The 25,942-nt window shown below is 39.4% G+C and overlaps 1 protein-coding gene across 4 annotated transcripts in view; it reads right to left on the reverse strand.

Moving 5' to 3' along the window:
• LOC104224009 (DExH-box ATP-dependent RNA helicase DExH14) overlaps positions 1 to 25,942 on the reverse strand; it is a 58,571-nt gene that overhangs the window by 28,019 nt on the left and 4,610 nt on the right. For all 4 annotated transcript variants that reach the window (XR_011400359.1, XR_011400360.1, XM_070147779.1 and 1 more), the window contains 23 exons: positions 25,322 to 25,438; positions 25,136 to 25,195; positions 24,981 to 25,052; positions 24,794 to 24,910; positions 24,468 to 24,629; positions 23,941 to 24,006; positions 23,641 to 23,793; positions 23,478 to 23,561; positions 15,660 to 15,734; positions 15,435 to 15,566; positions 15,281 to 15,346; positions 13,901 to 13,966; positions 13,673 to 13,795; positions 12,893 to 13,042; positions 11,808 to 12,020; positions 10,374 to 10,529; positions 10,066 to 10,290; positions 9,883 to 9,984; positions 9,726 to 9,806; positions 4,257 to 4,337; positions 2,353 to 2,556; positions 2,126 to 2,242; positions 1,913 to 2,035 (listed from right to left, as the gene is read on the reverse strand). Coding sequence is in view for 2 of the 4 variants with exons in the window: in XM_070147779.1 (XP_070003880.1) it covers positions 1,913 to 2,035; positions 2,126 to 2,242; positions 2,353 to 2,556; positions 4,257 to 4,337; positions 9,726 to 9,806; positions 9,883 to 9,984; positions 10,066 to 10,290; positions 10,374 to 10,529; positions 11,808 to 12,020; positions 12,893 to 13,042; positions 13,673 to 13,795; positions 13,901 to 13,966; positions 15,281 to 15,346; positions 15,435 to 15,566; positions 15,660 to 15,734; positions 23,478 to 23,561; positions 23,641 to 23,793; positions 23,941 to 24,006; positions 24,468 to 24,629; positions 24,794 to 24,910; positions 24,981 to 25,052; positions 25,136 to 25,195; positions 25,322 to 25,438 (2,745 nt within the window). In the remaining 2 variants the exon portion in view is untranslated. The remainder of the gene's footprint in view (positions 1 to 1,912; positions 2,036 to 2,125; positions 2,243 to 2,352; positions 2,557 to 4,256; positions 4,338 to 9,725; positions 9,807 to 9,882; positions 9,985 to 10,065; positions 10,291 to 10,373; positions 10,530 to 11,807; positions 12,021 to 12,892; positions 13,043 to 13,672; positions 13,796 to 13,900; positions 13,967 to 15,280; positions 15,347 to 15,434; positions 15,567 to 15,659; positions 15,735 to 23,477; positions 23,562 to 23,640; positions 23,794 to 23,940; positions 24,007 to 24,467; positions 24,630 to 24,793; positions 24,911 to 24,980; positions 25,053 to 25,135; positions 25,196 to 25,321; positions 25,439 to 25,942) is intronic.

Below are 25,942 nucleotides of genomic sequence, written 5' to 3' on the forward strand. Positions count from 1 at the left end.
ACCTCCAGCGGTACCTTATGTCCGTTGATGTTACCTTTTTTGAAACCCAATCATACTTCACAGGTCCAGGTAATCGCTTAAATATTTCTGAGGTACTACCGGTCTCTTCTTTTGGAGATTCAGTCACTATCTCCCATCCATCTTCCTCTACATCTCCAGCTCCACCATCTATAGCTCCCGTTCCACCATCTATAGCTCCAGTTCCACCATCTATAGCTCCAGTTCCATCACCTATAGGTCCAGTTCTAATCCAGTTCAACCTTCTGCAGCTCCGCCACTCTTGACTTATCATTGTCGTCCACATCCAGCATCAGGCCCGGGTGATTCACGTCCTGCATCAGATTCTGCACCTACTACGGACTTGTCTCCTCTTAGTCAACCAATTGCACTCTGCAGATTGCGCAGGTCATTATATGGAGCAACCACCTGGTTTTGTTGCTCAGGGGGGAGTTTAGTGGTTGTGTATGCAGATTGCGCAGGTCATTATATGGTTTGAAACAGTCCCCTCGAGCCTGGTTTGGTAAGTTCAGCACAATTATTCAGGAGTTCGGCATGACTCGTAGTGAGGCTGATCACTCTGTGTTTTATCGGCATTCTGCTCCGAATCTATGTATTTATCTGGTGGTTTATGTTGATGATATTGTATTACTGCTAACGATCAGGATGGTATTACTAATCTGAAGAAACATCTCTTTGAGCACTTCCAAACTAAGGATCTGGGCAGTCTGAAGTATTTTCTAGGTATTGAGGTTGCTTAGTCTAGCTCAGGTATTGTTATTTCACAGCGAAAGTATGCCTTAGATATTCTTGAGGAGACCGGAATGATGGGTTGCAGAGCTATTGACTCTCCTATGGATCCGAATGTTAAGCTTCTGCCTGGACAGGGGGAGCCTCTTAGAGACCCTACGAGATATAGGAGGTTGGTTGGAAAATTGAATTACCTCACAGTGACTAGAACTGACATTTCTTTTCCGGTAAGTGTTGTAAGTCAGTTTATGGATTTTCCTAGTGATAGTCATTGGGATGCAGTTGTCCGTATTCTTCGGTATATAAAATCAGCTTCAGGCAAAGGATTACTATTCGAAGATCGAGGCCACGAGCAGATTGTTGGGTACACAGATGCTGATTGGGTAGGATCACCTTTTGATAGACGATCTACATCTGGATATTGTGTTCTAGTAGGAGGTAGTTTGGTCTCGTGGAAGAGCAAGAAACAGAATGTAGTTGCTCGATCTAGCGTCGAAGCAGAATATCGGGCCATGGCTATGGCAACGTGTGAGTTAGTTTGGGTCAAGCAGTTGCTCAAGGAGTTAAAGTTCGGAGAAATCAGCAGGATGGAACTAGTGTGTGATAACCAAGCTGCTCTTCATATTGCGTCAAATCCGGTGTTCCATGAGAGGACTATGGTGTTCCATGAGAGGACTAAACATATTGAGATCGACTGTCACTTTGTCAGAGAAAAAATACTTTCAGGAGATATTGTTACAAAGTTTATAAAGTCGAATGATCAACTAGCAGATATTTTCACTAAGTCTCTTACTGGTTCTCGTATTAGTTACATGTGTAACAAGCTCGGTCCATATGATATATGCACCGGCTTGAGGGGGAGTGTTAGATATGTACATAATGTAGTCTTGTCCCACATTGGAATAGGAGTAGTATGTCCTTGTATAGTATATCTATAAATAAGGACCTCTTGTATTGTATTGAACACACAATATCAATATATCATATTTTCTCCCGTGCCTTCTCACAGAAAATGTCAAAGGACTATTCAAGGTCGGTTGGAAAGTGAAATCTATATCGCAGAGGAGAATCTCACACAGAAAAATGTATATTAACAAAAAGAAACTGATAAAACCACCGACTACTCACATGGAAGTATCTAGCAAAACAAGTTGCAAAAAAATACCTTCATATCAGGCTGTGTATTGAATAAATGGAGCATAGCAAGCTCAGCTGATATAGTCTTCCCACTTCCAGTCGGAGCTCCTAAGAGGATATTTTTGTCGGTGTGATACAGCACATGAAAAGCCTGCCAGGATTGTATTAAGCTACTGCTGATATTGACTAATGAACCAGACATTTATTGCAATTTAAGGAAATGAAAAAACTAGATATCCACCTGTGTTTGTATAGGATTGAAGTGAGAAAATTTATACAAGGCCTCAAAAGTTCCATTGCCAAGTGCAGTCACAGGAAGGGGTTTCAAATCTAGAAGTTCAGTGTGGGATGTTTGGACCTGAAGAAACATAAATTCAAGTCAGAGAAAACCAACGCCCAACATTCAAACTTTGGGAAGTATTGCAGATATTCAACAATATAAAGATGAGTTTAAGTTGATAAAACAACCTCCGGAAGAGCAAGTTTGTGGAGATTTATGATGTACAAAGCGTCTGCATGTAGCCATGAGTCAGAAACAGCACGAATGTAGTACTGCGGAGGATGTGGCTCAAAGATTGGCACAGTAAAAGATAGTTTATGTGGTTCCGCTCTGGCCATCTTCTTTGTGAGGGTGAAGAGCTCGGAATGGTAAATGTGGTCATTCTCAGAATCCTAAGGCAGTTATAGACAAATATGTTAATAAGATAAACTAGCAAAATATCAACAATAAATTCCTAGCTAAGTCATAAGATGAAAATGGCTCAAATTGAGAATTCCTTCCTCCATGCAAAATGAATCTTAAGTTCCAATTGGAACATTTGACGTATATTCAAGAAAAAAACAAGACTTACACGGGCCAACTAGATGTGATGCAAACAGTAATCATGAAGGTTTGAAAAAATATTACAAGTGGAGGGCAAATTTCAAAGGCAGCCACTGTCATCCCTTGAAGTTGTTTAGTTTATTTTTTAGATGAATCACAAGATGGGCAGTAAAAGATAGTTGAATGGACAGCAAGCAATCTTGAAAGTCACCCACGATATCTTGAATACACCCCTAAAATTGTCAGTGAGATACTGTTTCCAACATGGCATCATTTAAAATTTCCCCTATATCATATGTATCCTTTGTTTTTCCCCCTGTTGATCAATAGATCATAAGTATCCTTCTGCGACTTTAGAAACCATGTATCCTCCTGTGTTTAAACAGACAACTATTATGCATAATAAATTTTATATGATTCTTCACTCTTATGTTTCTTCCACATTCCTATTCTTCCTCCATTTCTTACCCTTTTTTTATAAGGATTCTTCCATGTCTTACTTTTTATCTCTGCACTCTGTCTAGCACCAGAATAGTCTTAAAAGTTAAAATAACATCATTTCCATTATAGCCCCTTATCAACCCATTCACTAATCTCTTTCATGTGTTACAATTTTTCCCGAGAAGAAGATATTCTGTAAGTTTATGTCCATTTTGTTAGAGGTTTTGGTCCTGAAGCGAATATCCATCATCACAATGAACACAGAACTACTATTCATAGAACAATCTTCCCAAGTTCCTGACAAATTAAATGTTTCACCCAATCACATATTGTAATGTAAAAAATTAAGCACCTTAATAAGCAACAACTAGGCAGTGGAACGAAGCGTAATTCCTCTGTTTCTACCGTAGTCTTCTCTTCCTTACACATAAGTTACTTTGCAAATAACTTCGACCACAATAATCTCCTCATGGCTCATGCCATGGCATCCATTTACCACCAGAAAGTTTATATTTACTTCACCGCTGAAATCGATAAACTATTAAGACATTGGCCCTTGCCTCAGCATGGCTATTGGCATCCTATTACCCTACCTCCGCCAAGCTTCTGACTTTCTTCTTATCCAACCTACTTTCAACACCTTACTGCCAAAGAGAAACCGAAAAGAGAAACATAGGTAATTCAAATGCAAATACAAGATCATCTCGCCACAGCATAATCACCTATCATCTCCCTTCTGGACTACCCAAACAAAAGCACCTTTATGCTTTGCTTGCGGCTATATGCGTTACTGTTAAACCGGTACGGAGAAACAATAGAACTAAGAAGAAAGATCAACATACTAGACAAGTCAAACCAAAAGAACTAAAAAGGTAAACAAGAAAAGACACCTCGTGAATCAGGATAGGCCCAATTCCACATACACAATATGATGCTTGATTTTTTTATAATGCAAGAAACAAGCATGTTCGAAGCTACAGAATAAAAATCTACAATGTTAGGTTTTGATTACCACGTAAATTCTAAGGCAAAATTCTTTAAAAAATTCAGAAATCAATTGATAAAGACCTATATCCATCAAAACAAAGATAAATCAACAAGTGGGTACCTCAACCAAAATCCACCAGCGCAGTGCAGTGCCATGAAATCGATCCTTCCAAACAAACTGTGGAGCTACAACCAAATCCACCTGAAAATGTTGGTTTATGTTTAGTTAACAATGGCATGCTGAAAATGTTGGTTTATGTTTAGTCAACAATGGCATGCCAATTGGAAGAGTTGGTGGAAAGAGTTGGTGTGGATGCTAGGAGGAAGCTTCCTCCTTTGATGTCACCCATGACATCAAGAGGAGGTAGTTTGATGTCAGCAATGACATCAAGAGGAGGTCTTTACCTCTATAAATAGATGCACTCCTTCACTTGTAGAAATCATCCCAAAATAATACAATACATTGTAGTGAGTAGAGAGTTAAGAGAGAAATTCTCTTAAGTGTAATTGGGAAATCTCCCCTTCCTTTGTTAATATTAAAAGGACAATTGTTCTCTGGTGGACGTAGGATTATTTTGATCCGAACCACGTTAAATCTTGTGTTCTTTCTTTTACGTTTCCGCTAACAATTGGTATCAGAGCGACAGGATCCTTTAACGATCCAAGGAGGAAGAACAAGCAAATATGAGTTCCATGAAGTTTGAAATTGATAGATTCAATGGACGCAACAACTTCAATATCTGGAAGATCCAGATGATGGCGTTACTGCGGAGGGAAGGTTCAATCCATGCTATTGACAGAAAGTATCCTACGGATATATCAGCTCCCGACAAGGAGAAGATTGAAGGGGATGCATTGAGTGCAATCCAACTATCCCTTGCACCTAACGTGCTTTGTGAAGTGAGTACGGGTACCGAAGAGACGGCCAAACAGTTGTGGGAAAAGCTAGAAGGGCTATACCAAGACCGATCAGTGACAACAAGAATGTTGTTACAACGGCGTCTTCACACATTTAAGATGGGGCCAGGTACTTCGTTACAAGATCATTTAGATGCGTTTAATAAACTTGTCATGGACTTACAGATTGCAGGAATTAAAAGGGAGGAGGAGACGCTTGCATGTGCTTTGCTATTTTCATTGACTTCAGGATATCGTGATATTGAGAATTCAATGATGTATAGCAAGGAGCCTATCAAGCTTGAGCAAGTGCGGCAGGCACTTAACTCTAGTGATGTGCGGAGGCACATTGAAGGAGATAGAGATGACCAGGCAAGTGGCCTCTTTGTAAGAGGCCGGACTAGCCAACAGGGAAAGACCAAATCAAAGCACAGATCAAAGTCTCGTGTGAACAAGAAGAATACAGAGTGTTGGGGTTGTGGCAAGAAGGGGCACTTTGAACGAGATTGCCCAATGTCAAAGTCCAAGGAAAAGGCGAGTGCATCTACAGTTGAACAGGTACATAATTTTGATAATGATTATGTACTAACAACATCGTGTAATAATAATAGTAGTTATGAAAACAAATGGGTGTTAGACTCTGCTTGTACTCTGCATATGACGTTCCGAAAAGACTGGTTTAGCAGCTACGAGAAAAGTGGAGGAACCGTAGTAATGGGCAATAATGCAACTTGTGCAATAGTTGGCATTGGCTCAGTTCGGGTTCGCTGCCATGATGGAATCGTGAGGACTATTACACAAGTCCGTCATGTTCCTGATCTGAAGAAGAATTTGATCTCCTTGGGTACTCTGGATGAACAAGGCTACAGGTACATGAGCGAAGCAGGAACTATGAAGGTGACTAAAGGTTCTTTAGTCATGCTGAAAGGCAAGCTGGAGAATGGCCTTTACACATTGGCCGGAAGCACCATTGTTGGCTCTGCAAATGCATCTACAGTGCAGTTATCTAATGATGACAAGGCAAGACTATGGCACATGAGACTGGGTCATATGAGCGCACGTGGACTGGAGATGTTGAGCAATCGTAAACTTTTGGAAGGTGAGAAGATCAGCACGCTTGACTTCTGTGAGCACTGCGTTCTAGGGAAGCAGAAGAAGGTCAGCTTCAGCACTGGCAAACACAAGACAAGAGGAGTGCTAGACTACATCCATTCAGATTTATGGGGTCCTTCTAAACTTCCATCGAAGGGCGGAAAGAGGTATCTTCTCATTTTTATTGATGATTTCTCACGAAAGGTTTGGGTGTATTTTTTGAAGGCAAAAAGTGATGCTTTTGAAGCATTTAAAGAGTGGAAGATTTTGATTGAAAATCAAATGGAGCGGAAAATCAAGTATCTTCGCACAGACAATGGCTTGGAGTTTTGCAATGAAGAGTATAATGAATTCTGCAAGGTTCATGGGATCTCAAGACATAGGACTGTCAGGCATACCCCACAGCAGAATGGAGTTGCCGAGAGAATGAACAGAACTCTTCTTGAAAAGGCTCGTTGTATGCTCCTACAAGCCAAAATGTCCAAAGTATTTTGGGCTGAAGCAGTTCACACTGCTGCTCATATTGTCAATCGATCTCCAGCATCGGCAATTGACTTTAAGACTCCGAATGAGGTATGGTCAGGTGAACCCTCTAACTATTCATACTTACGAGTATTTGGGTGTCCAGCTTATTATCACGTTAATGAAGGAAAGCTTGAACCAAGGGCTAAGAAGGCCATATTCGTAGGGTATGTGGATGGAGTAAAAGGGTACAAACTTTGGTGTTTGTCTTTACTCAAATTTATAGTTAGTAGAGATGTCACCTTCGATGAATCCTCTATACTTGATCCCCGTAAAGTTTCCGTGGAGTTTTCAGGAAACAAGAACAACGAGCAGGTGGAGCTTCCGGTGGAGCTTGCCAAGGAAAAGGATCAAGAGACTCAGGTTAAAGATGAGTCAGAAGATGTAGGCGTTGAAGAACTTGCTGTCAATGAACCATACACAATTGCGAAGGGGAGGGAGAAGAGGCAAACACGAGAACCGGAACGCCTTATAAATCAAGCAAACTTGATTGCATATGCGTTCGTAGCTGCACAAGAAGAGATTAAAGATCTGGAGCCCTCCTCGTATATTGAAGCAACTTCTTGCAAGGATGCCGCACAATGGCGGTTAGCCATGACTGAAGAGATGGAGTCTCTTCACAAGAATCAGACATGGGTCTTAGTGAAAAGACAAAAGGGGAAGAGGACAGTTGGATGCAAGTGGGTCTACCGAAAGAAAGAGGGAATTTCTGAAGTGGAAGATGTTAGGTTCAAGGCGAGATTGGTTGCAAAAGGTTTCAGCCAAAAGGAGGGAATTGACTACAATGAGATTTTCTCTCCGGTCGTGAAGCATAGCTCAATTCGCGTGCTACTAGCATTGGTTGCACAATTTGACTTGGAGCTTCAACAGCTTGATGTCAAAACTGCTTTCTTACACGGTGATCTAGAAGAGACAATCTATATGGATCAACCTGAAGGTTTCCTAGCTGAGGGAAAAGAAGATCACGTATGCCAACTAAAGAAGTCTTTGTATGGTTTGAAGCAATCCCCTAGACAGTGGTACAAGAGGTTTGATGCATTCATGACTACACATGAATTCTCAAGGAGTGCATTTGATAGTTGTGTGTATCACAAGAAGATGTCTGGTAACTCAATGATTTATTTACTGTTGTATGTTGATGATATGCTTATTGCTGCTAACAACATTACAGAGATAAATGCTTTGAAGAAACTATTGAGTAAGGAATTTGACATGAAGGATTTAGGAGCTGCAAAGAAAATCCTTGGTATGGAGATTTCAAGAGAAGACGATGTTGTACATCTTTCTCAGAAGAGGTATATTGAAAGGGTTCTCGAGAGATTCAATATGCAAACGTGCAAGCCTGTAAGTACACCATTAGCTCCTCATTTTAAACTTTCAGAGTCACAAATGCCTCAGTCCGAGGATGAGGTGGAGCATATGTCAAAGATTCCTTATGCCAGTGCAGTTGGTAGTATTATGTATGCTATGGTATGCACACGTCCAGATATTGCTCAATCTGTAAGTGTGGTAAGTAGATACATGTCCAACCCAGGAAAGAGGCATTGGGAAGCTGTCAAGTGGATATTGAGATATTTCAAAGGAGCTTCTGGTGTTGGTCTTACCTTTCGAAAAAGTGGTACAGGTATTTCAATTCTCGGTTATGTGGATTCTGACTATGCAGGAGATCTTGACAGAAGAAGGTCCACAACTGGATACATCTTTACCCTCGTTGGCAGTGCCGTCAGTTGGAAGTCGACTTTGCAGTCGATTGTCGCTTTGTCTACGACAGAAGCAGAATACATGGCAGCAGCGGAGGCGGTAAAGGAAGCTATCTGGTTGAAAAGTTTAGTAGCGGAATTGAGTTTGGTTCAGCTGGAATCAACTCTTAGATGTGATAGTCAGAGTGCTATTCATCTAATGAAAAATCAGAGATTTCATGAGCGCACTAAACACATTGATGTCAGATTTCATTTTATTCGAGATGTTATTGATGAGGGAACTATCAAGGTCGTGAAGGTTATCACAGATGATAATGCTGCAGACATGTTGACCAAGATAGTCCCGCTCGCTAAGTTTGCACACTGCAAGGACTTGGCGGGGGTGTGCATCAACTGATGCAACTCCGAAGAGAACAGTTGCTAGGTGGAGGTGGCATGTTCAACAATGGTTTGATTCTTCTTGTTTCTTACAACGGGGTTGCCCAGTAAGCTTAGAAGTTTTGGCCAGAGTTGTTCACACGCTCGAAACGCAAACCAAGGTGGAGATTGAAAATGTTGGTTTATGTTTAGTTAACAATGGCATGCTGAAAATGTTGGTTTATGTTTAGTCAACAATGGCATGCCAATTGGAAGAGTTGGTGGAAAGAGTTGGTGTGGATGCTAGGAGGAAGCTTCCTCCTTTGATGTCACCCATGACATCAAGAGGAGGTAGTTTGATGTCAGCAATGACATCAAGAGGAGGTCTTTACCTCTATAAATAGATGCACTCCTTCACTTGTAGAAATCATCCCAAAATAATACAATACATTGTAGTGAGTAGAGAGTTAAGAGAGAAATTCTCTTAAGTGTAATTGGGAAATCTCCCCTTCCTTTGTTAATATTAAAAGGACAATTGTTCTCTGGTGGACGTAGGATTATTTTGATCCGAACCACGTTAAATCTTGTGTTCTTTCTTTTACGTTTCCGCTAACAACCTAATAAAGGAGCTTCATGACAATCTTTCTCTTTGCATTTGATAAAAATAGAAGAAATAGATAAACGCTTCCTCCATCTCATTCTCCTCATTCTGAGTTTTTCTTCTTTGACCAGCCAGTGGTCGGGCGTTAATTGTATAGTTGCATAAGAAGAAGTGGCCCCACAGGTAGAGACAGTAATTAACTAATGATTAATTTGCTTTTTAGGTATATAGGATGATACCATGTTACCCTATTGCTCATATGCTATTGATAAGTACTAAAATGTGGTAGGAAAAAGATTGTTTTAGTAAAGTGGACACATTTTTTTCGATTATCCAGGAAGGAAATTGGACAGTATTGGGAAAAAGGGAGTAAAATTCAGCAAGAACAAGAGAACAAAAGCAAGTGCAGAAATGTATTCACCTTCAGAACTGTTCTAGTGATTGGACTGACTGTAGCAGACAACTGGACTAATGGGAAATATCCCAGAAATTGCTTAACAACCTGGAATTGTGAAACACTCTTTTAACTGAAGGTCATAGGGTATGCCTCAAACCAAAACCTGTAAAAGATGATTTACCTTTCCTCCAGGTGCATAACGAATCAAAGCTCCAATATCTTTCTCTTGCATCTCTTGTAAACGATCCAAATCAGCTCCCCTTTCTTCAAGCTTCCTCAATATCTGACACACCAGTTCTTAATTAAAACATATTGAAACTAATCGAAATTTTATTTAGCAGAAAATTATTTAGAGATAACAAACTTCTGATGAAATATCTCTGTCAAACTGTCTAAGAGGATGTAGATGGGGCCATATTTGGCGATCCACAGCCTTGCAGTAGTCTAACATGAGAGCAGACATCTCACACCATCCTCTACGGAGGCAAATCTCAAAAAGAGCCCGCATGATACGAGCCAAGCTTGCACTTATATAAGCCGCATCAGAGATTAGTGAAAACGTGTCAATTGATCCTCGAGAGATGTACAGCTGCAAAAATACGATCGACATAATTAAAAAACTATATGCTGAGAGGCGACACAGTTTTTAATGGACAAAGAGCAAACCAAGACCTGAATAAGAATTGAAACTTTTCCATATTTGTTAGATGGACCACCCTTGACTTCCAATTGACAATATGTGCGAGCCAACATCTCAAGCTCATTTTGTTCCTCATCTCGGACCACAATATTTTCAAATTCCGAAGAATGAGCTACCATACTTATCAACTAACAAGCCAGTGAGAACATAGATGTCAGAGGAAACACAATAAAAAACAATGGATGGCAAAACCTAGCACATAGAATTCGTCACTGTTAAATGAAATTATTTTGTGAAGCACACAATTAAGAAACATAACAAAGAGGGCCATATAAAACTTGAACAGATAGCAACTTACCTAGATAAATGTTATACACATACAATTGAAGTAATACTTTAGCTAGAGAAAAATGAACGCTCACTTCCTTCCTATTTTACAGGACATGGGTTAGTGTTTAGTTTATACTAAGAAGAAACTTCACTTACTTTTAAGGTCAATTGCTGCTAGAACAAAAATTCTTCTACTTGTTCAAGTTCACTATGAATTTTCTTCCATAAATAACATCATCAGATGTGATACTGCATAAGAATTTAAGCTGGACATTGTGCTGATAAATGGGTTACACAAGTAAAACGAATGTGCCAAATAATGTGAAACCAACAAAAAAGGAAAAGCGTGTCACACAGAACGAAACAGAGGATCATTTCTATCTGACAAGCAGCAAATTCTGTATCTTTTGAACAATAATTTCCTAAAATATGCCGACCTTTATCATATCTGTTTGGGAATGACCTTTATCATATCTGTTTGGGAATGATTTTCATTATCACTCCCAAAATAGCATCTGCCTGCACATCAAATTACTCTGATATCCCTAGGAAAATATCAATTAAAAAAGACAGTTTCAATGACAATTATTATGTTCAGGTTTTGTATTCGACTCCTTTTCTATCTTAAAGACCATTATTCCAATTTTGGAGCACATTTACTACAGTAGATACAAGGAATCAACTATATGTAGATTCCTTTATCATATCTGTTTGGGAATGACCTTTATCATATCTGTTTGGGAATGATTTTCATTATCACTCCCAAAATAGCACTGCATGCACATCAAATTACTCTGATATCCCTAGGAAAATATCAATTAAAAAAGACAGTTTCAATGACAATTATTATGTTCAGGTTTTGTATTCGACTCCTTTTCTATCTTAAAGACCATTATTCCAATTTTGGAGCACATTTACTACAGTAGATACAAGGAATCAACTATATGTAGATGTAACCCTTCTCAAGTAATAAGAACGCGTTGCCCAAACAAATAGTAAGCAGTGGCCTTAAGAACAAGCTGTAGATAGTAGTTTTCCCTGCTGACAACTCCATTCTCACCAGCAAAGGACCATAACTGAAAGAAGCAAATTTCATGATCCATCAACTGAATGAGATGGCAAATGAAACAAAGTACCTCACTTTCATTCATATGGCGTGTCAACATTTCATTGTAAGTTTCAACACTAGTATACTGGATATAAAAGTGGCTTGCAATACGACCAAGCTCAGTGCAATAAAAGTTCCCACTTTTCTCATCAAAACGCATCATTTTTGCTTTGTCAAGAGCACGAGCAGCATCACTTATAAAATCTCTTTGCTTTAAGCTTAATGATGGATCTGCCATGACCTGCCAAAGAGAAAAGATAGCTTCAGCTAAAAATAGTGATAGCAACATCATTTAACTGCTTCCCCAAACCTCTTGCAAAAACAAGTAGCTCAAATTGGTTTTATCTTCAAATACAAACAACATTTCATTTACACACTTATAAATGTCATTTAGTGACAATTGAAGCTGTATTCAAGAAAAGCCAACGTGAAAAAACCTCTGGAGTAGTCTTGACATCCAACTATGCATCACCAAATATATGGCTTCAGAGTCAATACAGTTCAGTGCTGCTGGACGTGTATTATTGAACCAGCTTCTGACTACTAAATGAGTCACAGGGGGCAGTTGGGAAAAGCTTTCTACTGAAGAGCCTAGGGGGCCAAGCAAGACTTGTTCATCTGAAGTATTTCTTCAATATAAAAGATCAAATTATTGTGCTCCCATTTAATCACAATTACTAATGCACATGTCTAATAACCCATCAATTCCTTTATATTTATACGGTACATTAAATTCACCTACACGGACATTTAATTTCTCAAGCATTCAACACTTCAATCACCCTCCATTTCTAAAAGAAAAGGAAGTATAAAAAAAAAAGAGAAATTTCACACTATTCTATGTTCACAAAAATAAGATGAATGTAGTTAAACGCCCTGCACCTGGACAATGCATGACTATGTGTACAACTATTGTACTAGACTCCAAAAGGATTTCCAAAAGTACATGACAACTTTGAAGACATGGTAGCTTATCATATTCTTGTGGGCTTTTGTACTTTTTCAACTTTGGAATAGATGAATACATGGGTTTAAAATGCCCTGATAATATGTAAATAAATCTAAAGTATGTGTCTACAATGATTTACAAACCAAAATAAATGAAAAAAATACCTCATCCCATCCTATGCCATAGGCCAAAGGATTCATCTTCATCCTAATGAAAAGATAAGTGTAACCAAGCCAAGCACAAGCTTCCTTAACATTTGTTACAGTACCCAGTACCACCTCAGCATTTAGATTATCTTTCAAGGAATTGATAAACTGCAAGATAAGAAGTTCAGAAAAAGAGTCAATGAACCGAATCTTTAAAGAATGTCAAATAAACAATGCTTGCCTGAGATGAATTTTAATGGGAGAAACATGGTTAGTAAGGATTCATATAGCTGACACCAACTTGTTTGGGACTGAGGCATGGTTTTTGGTGTTGACGAAGATAAGAAATTGCAAAGAGTTGGGAATCTCCAGTACCCACTTTTTTCAAGTGAAGCTAATCTCTTAAAATATTGTCCGAAAGGACTTCGATATTTTAGACCTATCATTCAAACTGACAGATATTTACAAAAGACAGAAATGATTAACATGACAGCTATCTACAAAAGACGGAAATGAATAACAAAACAGCTATCTACAAAAGACGGAAATGGATAACATGATAATTATTTTCACTATTTTGCTGGAAAAGTAAAAAAAGCAACATCTACTATGGTATATGAGAGCTTTAAGGAAATCTTGAGGATGATACAAAAGCTTCAAGTTTTTACATAACCATGTTATTGTCTATAACAGTTAGAGGAGGGAATTATTCAGAGAATTATTCAAATATCTGCAGCCTGCACATAGGAAACAAATAGACAACAAAGGTCTAGAATTGGTATAGAATAAAAACTTTACCTGACTTTCTATAGGAAGTTGACTTGTCAATAGACGTAAATAATAGGCCAACTTGTCATGTGAAGTGATTATAATGCCTTCACCACTTTTATCAAATTGAGGTCTTCCAGCACGTCCGAAGATCTACCAGGGATGAACATTAAACAATAACACAATAAATGAGAGCCGATCAACATTACTAACGAATAAGATATAGCAACACAAAGAAGAAGGAGAATTAAGTCTTACTTGCATAACATCTAGCATACCCAGATCTCGCCATCCACCAGCCTTTGGATCATATATTTGAGTTCCCTGGAGAGATGAATTGCTAAAGTATTTACTCACAACGTCACAGGGTTTATCACGCAAAAGAATATGTCAACTGAAAAAAGCTGCAAAACTAACTTACAAACAATGTGAAAAGCTTCAATTAATACAATTGACTCAACAAAGTTTACTACATGATTTACATATATTGTACATGTTTCAGATGAAACTAGGGACCAAGCACCATGAATTGTGTTAGCAAGAGATATTATGTGAAATTTAAGACAATTAGCGACCAAAACATAATGGAACATTTGGTCTAATGGAGAACACTCTCAATGGAGTGCATAGTTAATCCAGGATATTACATTGTGCTTCTTCCATGAGCTGAGTTCTAATCAGATGCAAAGTCCAAGACATTATAACAAATGATTCAAATGGAAATATTAACATTATGGTTGAGCTCAGTTAGCATAATACCAATATCATATTGTAATCATCAACATATGAACACAACCATAACTTTCAATTGATCAGTTGAAAAACTGTTTAAAAAATATACGCCATCAAAAGAATAGGAATTCATTTGATGGTTAAGATAGGAAATCAGATGAAGGTGGTCTTTTCAACATACAAGATCCAACTAATTTTAGTGAACCATGCAATGAAGTAAGGACAACCACATGGGAGGTTAGCGATGCAATCCAATCAAGTCAAGCATATATCTCCTAGTTTCAAATTAAACTGGTAAGGCCTTGATGTTTGAACAAAAAAAACTGAACAAGTTCTCAAGCCTAAGCTCAACCGTGATAAAACGCACAAAAACATACACAAAGAGAAAATGAAAACAAAACTGAAAACCAGATAAGGGACCAAAAGATCTTAATGGACATAGAATTCTAAGTTTCAAATTATCACAACAAAGTCAAGCAAGTTGATTTTCATTCTCCTATTTAACTGCACATTTATTTTAGTATTTATGGTTAAAATTCCGCTTCTTCAATAGTGCTAGATATTAGAAGCTCAGCTTAAACAGTCATCCTATATTGCTGGAATAGCAAATAAAGATACAAACGATTTTTCATACTTGAGCTAACTAATTCTACAGCAAACTTTAATGCAGAATGATCCAGTTGAACTCAATCTAAATTAAACCCAAATCAGGTACCAAACTCAAGCTCAAAATAGTCATCTAAGGCTGGATAGATAGCAGTCAAGTCAAAATAAAACAGTAATGCAGAGCATGCATTAAAACTGGAATGCAAGCATCCTCTAAGTTTATTCTTAATATGCTTCATCAAATTACACCCAAAACCTCTTAAAGGATACAGATATGTCAGGAACAAGCATTTCACAAACCTTAATCACAACTGTGTGAGCAGGCAAATTGACTCCCCATGCCAAAGTTGCTGTGCAAACAAGGACCTAACAATGACCAGGGTTTTTAAAGATTAAAAGAAACCCAAAAAGATTGAAAAATGTAAGGGAATAAGTGGAAAAGCGAACAATATACCTTCAAAAGTCCCTGAGAGAAAAGTCTTTCTGTTAGGTTTCTGTCAGCACGTAACATTCCAGCATGATGAATACCAATCCCATGTTCAAACAGTTGGACAACCTCCTTATTTCTGGACTTGAAAACTTCCCTCTGAAATGAATAAATTAATAACCAAATAAAAAGATGCCATAAATAAGGATGTCAAGAGAAAATTAAATTAAAAGACAAATAGAGGTTGCTTGCCTTTAAAATCTCATATTGAGGATGCTCATCATTTGTGAACAGCTCAGACTCTGCACTTTTACCAGCCAACTCAACCTGTTCATGTGAGCATTAAATGTTTGTAAAATGGAGGCAATATTAAGGGAATGTATTAACTTTATAATACAGTATATACTTCTACCTGCATTTCCAAGTCAGCTTGATATATATAAATATACACATACATAGAGAGAGAAGGTTTCTGTTAAATCATATTATGAGAAGTTGCTGATAATGAAGAAGGTTGCCTTCCCACCTAGATCAATTTGGATCCATAGGCTCGAAACAAGAGGGATAATCTTGACGAGCGAGAATCTTTGGAAGAGCAAGCTCAATATGTCAGTTGGTGCTTCGTGAGTAAGGACTCGGGTGAAACATGTAGACGATCTCCTCCTACAATATCCGGGTAGCTCCGAGGTTATGGTGGGAAACTCGAGGATGGTTCGGGACCCTCTGGGTGATGCCAAGCCCTATGAAAGAGATAATGTTCCGTCGGATTGTGGTGGACGAAATAGGAGCAAGGCTTAGACTATGGTTCCACTAGCACTTATGTGGGTTGTTTGGGGAGAAAGAATTAGGAGAGCTATGGAAGGGATAGAGATGAATTTTGTCCAACTAAAGAGCAGCCTCTTATCCCTTATTTCTTTTCTGGTGCACCCATGAGATCCCTTTATGAGTTTATGTATAGAAGATTGGGTATCATTTTGTAGAAAATCATTTTTTTTGTAGGTTTTCTACTTTTTGGTTTTACTTCTTGCGTGCGGGAGTTTTTGCTCAAACGTTAATAAATTTTTATTACTTGATACAAAAATATAGAGAGAGATACATAAAGCTTGAGCTACAACCCTCTACTCCTAAGTTGCTCCAACATGGCAGTTTAGGCGTCACACTCATGTCGGCACGACACTAGTATGGGTGTAGGTATGGAATCCGTACCGGATTTGATCAAATAATTTTGGGTACTTTGACCACGATGGACGGAAAAATTGGAGACGAGATACGATTTGATTCCCGAAATTAGAGCCATAGCCAGGGTAAATTTGAAGAAATAGCACACTTTATCTAGAAAATCAATCATTTACTTATCTATAACTTGTGAAAACAAAAAGAAATCTATACTTTACAAGCTATACGTAAGTATTTCACAATTATGAGATATTTTTATATTTTTATTTTTTTTAATTATTTTTAGCCGGATCCTGCATTCGTATCCGTACTAGGATCTGTATCCCCGAATCTTAGAATTTACATCTCGAAGGATCCGACGTCTAGATCCGCACCCGTGTCCGACACCTGCACCCGTGTTCGAGCAATTTTGCTTTACTCAATGCAATGACAAAAGAGCCTCAAATTGCAAGGATTACAAACAAAATAAAAGATGGACAGGTTTTTAAGAAAAGATTAAGACCAGTGCAATGAAATAGCCTCTCTAACTTCACTAGGTAGAGGTAAGGCTTGCGTACACACTACCCTCCCCAGGCCCCACCTGCGGGAATATACTAGGTTGCGATCAGCTTCCTTTGATGGAACAGGGGATTGTACTTGACCTTTTTTCTAGGCCAAGTGACCCATGTTAGAAGGAGTTATTGACCTGGGTGGTTTTCTTTAGGCTACATGCGCTCAAGACAAACTACCTACCTTGCAGTTTCCCAAGCCCTTCCATCTCCCAACCAATCCTCTGATAATGAGATTGGGAGGCGCCTCAGCTACCTAAGGCACAAAGAATTCATGTCGGACACCCATCCCTCCCCCACCCGCAAGGATCAATCTGCACAACATCTACCTATGGATATAAAGAACACGGTTTTCACTAACAACAAACCCAATAGTTTTCCACAAGTGGGCCTGGGGAGGTAAGATGTACGCAGCCTTACCCCTACCCCTGGAAAGGTAGAGAGGTTGTTTCCAATAGACCCTCGGCTAGAGAACGACTGAAAAAGAAAAGGTAATTGCAACAAGTAGGAATAACAGCAAGATAAATAAGATTGAATCCAAGAATGCAGTCAAACTCTAGGTAGTAATAGCCATCTATGATTTAAAGATATCATACTAACACTAATGCTAGCGAACTAAGTAAGACAAAGCGAATAGCTCGACTACCTACGAACTTTCTACCCTAATCTTTGACCTCCACACCCTCCTGTCTAGGGTCATGTCCTCAGTCAGCTCTAGCTGCGTCATGTCCTGCCTAATAACCTCTGCCCAAGACTTCTTAGGCCTACCTCTATCCCTCCTACTTCCCACCGAGGCTAACCGCTCGTACCTTCTAACTGGGGCTTCTATACTTCTCCTCTTAACATGTCCGAACCATCTCAATCTCGCCTCCCGCATCTTATCCTCCACAGGGGTCACTCCCACCTTTTTCCGAATAACTTCATTCCTAATCTTATCCAATCGGGTATGCCCACACATCCACCTCAACATCCTCATCTCCGCTACTTTTAGCTTCTAGATATGAAAGTTCTTGACCGGCCAACATTCTGCTCTATACAACATAGTCGGTCTAACTACAACCTTGTAGAACTTACCTTTGAGTCTTGGCCAACGAACTCCGGAATGTAACCAAGTGCTCCTCCTTTTTCGGAAAACACGAGTTGGCAATCACCAAATCAAAGGCTTTAGCACAGTCCAACAACAAAGTACCTCATCCATTCCTATACTTTTTTTTCTTTTCCTTTTCATGATTACTTGTAAACACTTAACACTATGTAAACCCCAACATGCTTAAAGGAATAATCAAGCAATCCATTCACAACATCTCTTCTTTTATCATTCTTTATAGTTTCTAACTACCGAGCCCACCACTCCCAGTTGCCAACATGCTATAGTTACTAAAGTCTCTCAACGGCGCATCCTGCCTGGTTAGTCATCCATAGAACTTTAAAAATATTTAAGCCATTCCCAGGGTCTCCTTAATGGACCCACCCATGTATGGCATACTCATCCTTCAACAGGCAAGCAGTTACAAGTCCGAGCTTAGCCCCACATTCATCACCTATCTCAAGCACAGAACCACAAAAAGGATTTCTCAGAACATCCAAGAAATTTTAAGACATGGAATCGATTAACTCAAAATCTAGGTTGGCTCGACAAGAATCTAAAAAGGCCTTGTGGCAGTTGTATGTTGTAGTGCAAAGATCATTACTTTGACAAGAATAATATTGCTTTGAACTAGGCAAAGATGCTGCTAGCATCCATAAAGAGATTTTTCCAACTTTTTTGTGATTCCCCAGTATCAAGCTAACTGTTTTTAATAAAATCTTACCTTATCAAAAGAAAAAAAAAGACTTTTCCAACTTCTATCAAGTCTGAGAGACTAGTGGTCCCCTCGCTGAGGATAACCCATTTAAATAGACCCTTACAACTCGTTGCAATTTTATTGTCTTTATTTGACTGGTGATATGGGACGAATCTAATTTATGAGAGAGGTAGAAAGAGTGAGTGAGTGAAAGAGGTGTCCTTCATGAAGTTATAGTTATGCAAGTTACAGTTCACAATACAGAAAGTCATAGTAGCACTTGAATGCTGAATCTCCATGTTCCTTGTGGAATCATCCAACATAACCTTCACTATCATAAAGGATATATTGAGCATATCTTACAGAAGTTATTAACTGAATTAATCTTTTTTTATTAAGGTAAATTGTATTAATCAAAAGGGAGAAACTCACAAGAAGTATACCAAAAAGTAGAAAATTTACATCAGAACATGACGTCTACAAATGACGTCCAATCTTCTATACAAGTAGGGGCTATATAAGTACACCAAAAAGCGATCAAAAAAAGACTATTCTTAAGATGTGAAAAAGAAACTCAATCCCCTCAAAAACTCTCCTATTTCTCTCCCTCAAACTATCCACATGAGAGCTAACGGGGCGAACTTCCACGCCTTTTGCTTTCTTCTTCTACGGAAACCAGCTCAGCTATATAACATTTCCTTTACAGTGCTTGGCATCACCCATTGAACACCAAAAAGATTCAGGATTGCCCTCCACAAACCCGAGGACACAGGACAATGCAACAAAAGATGATCAACTTCTTCCCCTGAGCTTTTACACATGTAGCACCAACTAACAAGTGTAATTCCTTTCTTTCGCAAATTCTCAACAGTCAAGATCACTCCCCTCGCCGCTAGCCATGCAAAAAAGCATACCTTCGTGGGCGCCTTAGGAATCCACATCAAGGAGTATGGAAAAGTGGCCTCCTCTCTCACTAACAAACTCTGGTAAAAGGACTTTAAGGTGAACAAATCAGCGCCACGCAACCCCCATCTCCAAGAATCACAAGATGGTTGGGGGCCTATCTTGCCCATATAGCAATGCCAACAAATCTTGGAGCTCCGCTATCTCCAATCTTGCATGTTCGTTCTAAACGAGAGGCCTCATACTACCCCCCCCCTCCCCTTCATGCTCCTTGCGAATCTATTGAACCATCAATTCCTTCTGGTTTGAAACTCTGAAGACGTGGGGGAAAGAAACCCTCAGAGTATCCTCTCTACACCACCTATGATTCCAAAAGCTGATTCTCCTTCCATCTCCCACCCTGTAAGTGATGTTGCCATTAAAGGCTTCCCAATTCTTCATGATGCTCCTCCACATGCCACACTCGAAAGGTGTTGTGATCGCCTTGGTCCTCCAATCCCCTCCATGGAATCGTACTTTTCTACTATGACCTCCTTCCATAGAGCATGCTCTTCTACCCCGAATCTCCACAGCCACTTCCCCAATAAAGCTTTGTTGAATACCCTAAGATCTTTTACTCCAAGTCCATCCCACTTCTTTGGGGAAGTGACTATCTGCCAATTCACTAGATGAAACTTTTTAGTTCCTTCCGCCGTATCCCAAAGAAAATTCTTTTGAAGCCGCTCCAGTTTTTCTGTGATGCTCACGGGAGCTTGCAACATGGACAAGTAATAGGTGGGCATACTCGATAAGATGCTTTTAATAAGCACTTCCTTACCGCCTTTTGACAAGTACCGTTTCTGCAAGCTTGCTAATCTTTTTTCAACCCTTTCAATCACTGGATTCCAAACCGCAGTATCCTTATGCGAAGCGCCCAATGGGAGACCCAGGTAAGTAGTGGGAAGAGAGCCCACCTTACATCTGAGAACATAAGACAAAGCATCGATGTTAGCAACCTCACCCACCGGGAGAATCTCACACTTGCCGAGGTTGATCTTGAGTCCTGATACTATCTGAAATTACTGCAGGACCTGCTTCAGGTAGGTCAACTGATCCATATCGGCATCACAGAAAACCAGGGTGACATCCGCAAAAAGCAAATGAGAGACTCTTCGAGCACTGAGCGCCCCGATCGGAGCTGAGACTCCTCTCAAGAAGCCTCCGCCAGCCGCACGATCCATCATTTTACTCAGAGCATCCATCACTAGAATGAATAGCATGGGAGATAGGGGGTTACCTTGCTTGAGACCCCTAGAGCTACCCAAAAAACTACATGGGCTACCATTAATCAGGACAGAGAATTTGACTTAGGAAATGCAGAACTTGATCTATCCCCTCCATCTTACCCCAAACCCCATCCGCATCATAATGAAATCCAGGAACTCCCAATTGACATGGTCGAAAGCCTTCTCAAGGTCCAACTTGCATAGTAAGTCGGGTTCTCTATTTTTCCTTCTGGAGTCTACAAGTTCATTTGCCAGCGAAGCAACGTCCAATATCTGCCTACCTTCCACAAACGCATTCTGGGAGGACGAAACTGACACATCAAGAACCTTCTTGAGTCTATTGGATAGCACTTTAGAAATAATCTTGTAAGTGTTCCCCACGAGACTAATAGGTCTGTAGTCTCTGATACAAGATGCTCCTTCTTTCTTAGGCACAATGGTAATAAAAGAAGTATTAATACTTCTCTTGAAAACACCATTCACGTGGACGTATTCAATGGCTTCCATCAACTCCCCCTTAATGTTGTCCCAACAGAGTTGGAAGAAGGCCAAGGAAAAACCATCAGGCCCGGGGGCCATATCACCAGCACAACTCGACACAGCCTCGTGCACCTACTCCTCCTCGAAAGCCCTCTCTAGCCACTCACTGTCTATGTGGTTGAACTCTATTCCCCCAAAGTAGGCCTCCAACTAACTTCCTCTTTGCATAAGTTCTCGTAAAACCCCACTATCGCCCATTTTACCTCCTCCCCTCGCTCAATCCTCACCCCATCAACAACTAAGGACTCTATGAAGTTTCTCCTTCGATTTGCAGCCGCAACCCTGTGGAAAAACTTGGTATTCGAATCCCCCTCCTTTAACCAGAGCGCCCTCGATTTATGCCACCAACTAATCTCCTGAGCTATTGCTAACTCGACTATTTCCCTCTTAACCTCCCCCTGTCTCGCTTTCTCAAATTCATCTAACTCCCTCGCCCCTTCCCCTCTCTCATTCCCCCAATTCATGCATGAGCTCCCTCATTTTAACCTCTATCCTCCCAAAAACCTCCTTATTCCACCTAATAATATCTCTCTTGAGCAATTTAAGTTTCTTCGAAAGACGGAAGGAAAGTGTCCCAGATATCTCGTAGCTTGTCCACCATTCTTTCACTTTGTCTCCAAATCCTGGCACTTTCAACCACAAGTTCTCGAATCGGAAAGGAGCACGCACCCCCTCCCTCTGGATCCATCAAGCAAGATAGGCAAATGATCCGAAGTCAGCCTAGGAAAAGGAATCTGCAGTACATTCGGCACCAGCTCATCCCAGGAGGGCGATATCAGAAATCCATCAAGTCTAGATCTTGAGTCGGAATCCTCCGCCCTGGCCCAAGTAAACATTTCCCCTGACAAAGGAAGGTCAATGAGAAAGTGATCATTGATGAAGTCAGAAACTCCTCCATGGCCCTCGAAATCAGGCTACACCCTAATCTCTTCTCCCGAAATTTAATAGTGTTAAAGTCTCCCCCTAAAACCCATGAAATGTCCCATTCCCCCATAACATTGGCTAGTTCCTCCCAGAAAGACACCTTGGACCCTTCTTCTACCGGTCCGTACACTCTCCCAAATCCCCACTTCACCCCATTCACTCTATCTTTGACAAAAGCTGCTAAAGAAAAAACTACCTTCTTAATCTCCTTTACCTCCAAGTTTCTATCATCCCACATAAGAAGAATGCCCCCGGCACTTCCCGCTACTGGGACCCAGTCATATTTTACCCAACTACCTCCCCAGACACTCCTCACAATCGCATCCGACAAAACTTCCATTTTGATCTCCTGAAAACAAAACTAGGTTGGCACCCCACTCTAACTCCCACTTTGATGATGGCCCTTTGGTTTGGGTCATTCATCCCCCTCACATTCCATCACATTCCATGAAAGAATCTCAACTTTCATAAGTAACAATTTCCCCCTTCCATAACTGAATTAATCTTCTCAGTAACTCTTTTAGAAAAAATCTCTAAACCTAAAAACCAGAAAGTAACACATCATTCCATTGTGTTCCTCACTTAGAAGTAAACGTTACCATCTTTTCAAGTTTTTTTCTTAATAAGAAACAAGAAATGCAACATATATGGATGGAGTTGTAAGTTAAATAAAAATAGGCGTGTAATCAAAATTGAGGTTCTATATGGATTTAAATGAGTCTAATATAGATTTTATAAGCAATAAATAGTGAAGAAAATTTATATAGATAGTGAGTTAAACAATGTTCAGAGAAATGAATGCTGAAGAGAAGAATTTCAGTAAATTGAAGTGATAAGGAGAGCAAGATAAACAAAATGCGACAAAGAGAGCGGAAATATTGAGTAAAATGGTTAACTGCGCATTAAATCATATCCAGATAGAAAACTTACCAACTTATCAGCCGTTTTCACCGTGTCCTTACGTGAATGGACAAATACCATAGCCTGATGCCCTTGTTTTAAGGAATCAACAACCTGTGTAAGTGAAGAGTCAGGCCAGAAATTTATTGGGAGTGCACAACATAGCAAGGAAAAAGGTCTTGGAGAAAGATACCTTATTGTAGCATATCTCATTAAGAAGTTCATTGCGGGCTAAAAAATTATGCTCACTAATACCAATATACTGTTGTGCAAGAGGTACCGGACGGTAGCTTGAATCAAAGAAAAATAAACCTGTATCCGGATTCACCCTTAGAAACTGTGCAACCTGGATTTCACAAAAGGAATAGCCATGAACAAAAAGACGAACCAAAAGGATGTAACAAATTTTGGAGCTTCATCATTCTGTATAGACCAAATGTCCAACATGGAGGTAAAGACTTCAAAACCAAAAAAAGTTCACCCGAGAACCAACCTCCAAATAGTTGGGTAAAGTGGCTGAAAGGCCCACTATCCTTATCATAGACTGTGTAGACTCCACCTGTCAAAGCACCAGAATAAAAATTTAAACCAAATCATGCGCACATGAAAATGGAGTCACCTCCACCTTAGCACTAGAGGAGATGATATCACAATCAAGTTCATAACCTAAATCTTCATAGTAAGCCAATAGTTCTTACTGCCAAGTATAAATTTCCATGTTACACTAGGTTCATGACTTTAACCTCTGTCTCACAGCATTTTCATAACCTTCTAAATGCATCTCATATTCCTTTGGTTCTAAAAATGGAAAGCTATAAAATGTCTTCTTCCAACATTGTATTGTTCTGTTCTAAATGCCAATAACATGCTTCATCTTTCACTTAAAGGCCTTTATTGGAGAAGTTGAACAGTAGTAGAGAATTGCAGCAGTGTTAAGCGCATAGAGGCAACATCAGGATATATAAAAAATACTGAAACTTCCACAGCAGACACTAGATAAAGTAAACAGCTTTTGCTAACCTGACGAAGTGTACGGGCTACTAATGCTTCTATTACAGGGCCTCTATCATCATTTAGCAAATGGACTTCATCAATGATAAGTAGCTTCACCAGCATTGAGAGTGACATGTCACTGCTTTTACGAGTAATAACATCCCACTTTTCAGGCGTTGTCACTATCATCTGATGAAATATGACGAAAGCGAAAACTTAAGCAAGGCTTCAGAATGAAACAGCATCATAATTAAGCCAATCAATCAACCACTCAATTAGACCACAATCCAAAATAGAATAAAGCCAATAAGTAAACAATCAACAATATTACAAGAACTGAAGTGTGACAGAACCTGTGTTTCCTCAAGCTCATTCTTAGAAAGCTGCATGTCTCCAGTAAGTTCTCTCACAGTTACATTAAGTGGAGACAACCGGTGACTGAAAGTTGATGTGACCTCTGCAGCTAATGCCTAGAGAAAAAATCACCTTATATGACCAATTATCTGAATGAAATTGAAGGACACAATTCTCAAGCTATACCTTCATAGGAGCAACATAGACTATCTTGAATTCATCCTTATGCAAGTAACCATCTCTAAAGTGATTTTTAATCTGCACAAGAGAAGGTTATATAACTTCATCAAAGTGCCAGTAGACCCTTCACGGAAGAAACTCTAAAGAAAGACCTAGCAGACCTCATGTAGAATAGCAATCATAGCTATGTTTGTTTTCCCAGCCCCAGTGGGAGCACATACCTGGTAATAAAAGAAAGCTATCAAAGACAGATAAAAAAATTTATCACCATAGGCGAAACAGCATACATTTTAACTATTAAAAAAAAAGAGTATTAACATACACTATCAAAGGAGAAAATAACTCACTAGTATGTTTTCGTTGCTATTATAAGTAGTATGGTAAATTCTGCTCTGAATACGGTTAAGACTCTTGTAGCCATGGAAAGCTGTTTGTGCAAAATCGTCTAGCTCCTTTATCTCAATCTGATAAGAAAAACAATCAAGCAAAACCATCAGTTGAATTAAGCAACTTTTGGGGAAACCAATGAGGATCTACCAGAATAACATATCTTCAACTTTTCATGACATTTCCAATTCCAAATACATTGTTTTAAACAGTGGTACAGCCAGGCCACCTCGTAGGCCCCTCATCTAATCCACCGGGAGCCTGCTCCCTCATAACAACATAGATATTGGGTAAAACTCAATCAACCAATGCTTAATAGCCAAATAGAAGGAAAGAAATCATCTAGACATTTTCTATCTCCGCTGAGATCAAACCCTGGTCTCCCCTAGTCTATTCCAGTTTGTTGATTGTTAGGCTATAATGCTTTATAATTGGGTGTAGCATCAAATAAAATACCTTTAGCATTTCCTCACTTTACTAAATTTCAAATACATACATACATACATATATATATATATACACACACACACACGCACACAAAAAAAACACAAATACATATATACATATACACACACACATAT

The sequence above is a fragment of the Nicotiana sylvestris genome, chromosome 6 (genome assembly GCF_000393655.2).
Source record: "Nicotiana sylvestris chromosome 6, ASM39365v2, whole genome shotgun sequence".
NCBI classification, from domain to species: domain Eukaryota; kingdom Viridiplantae; phylum Streptophyta; class Magnoliopsida; order Solanales; family Solanaceae; genus Nicotiana; species Nicotiana sylvestris.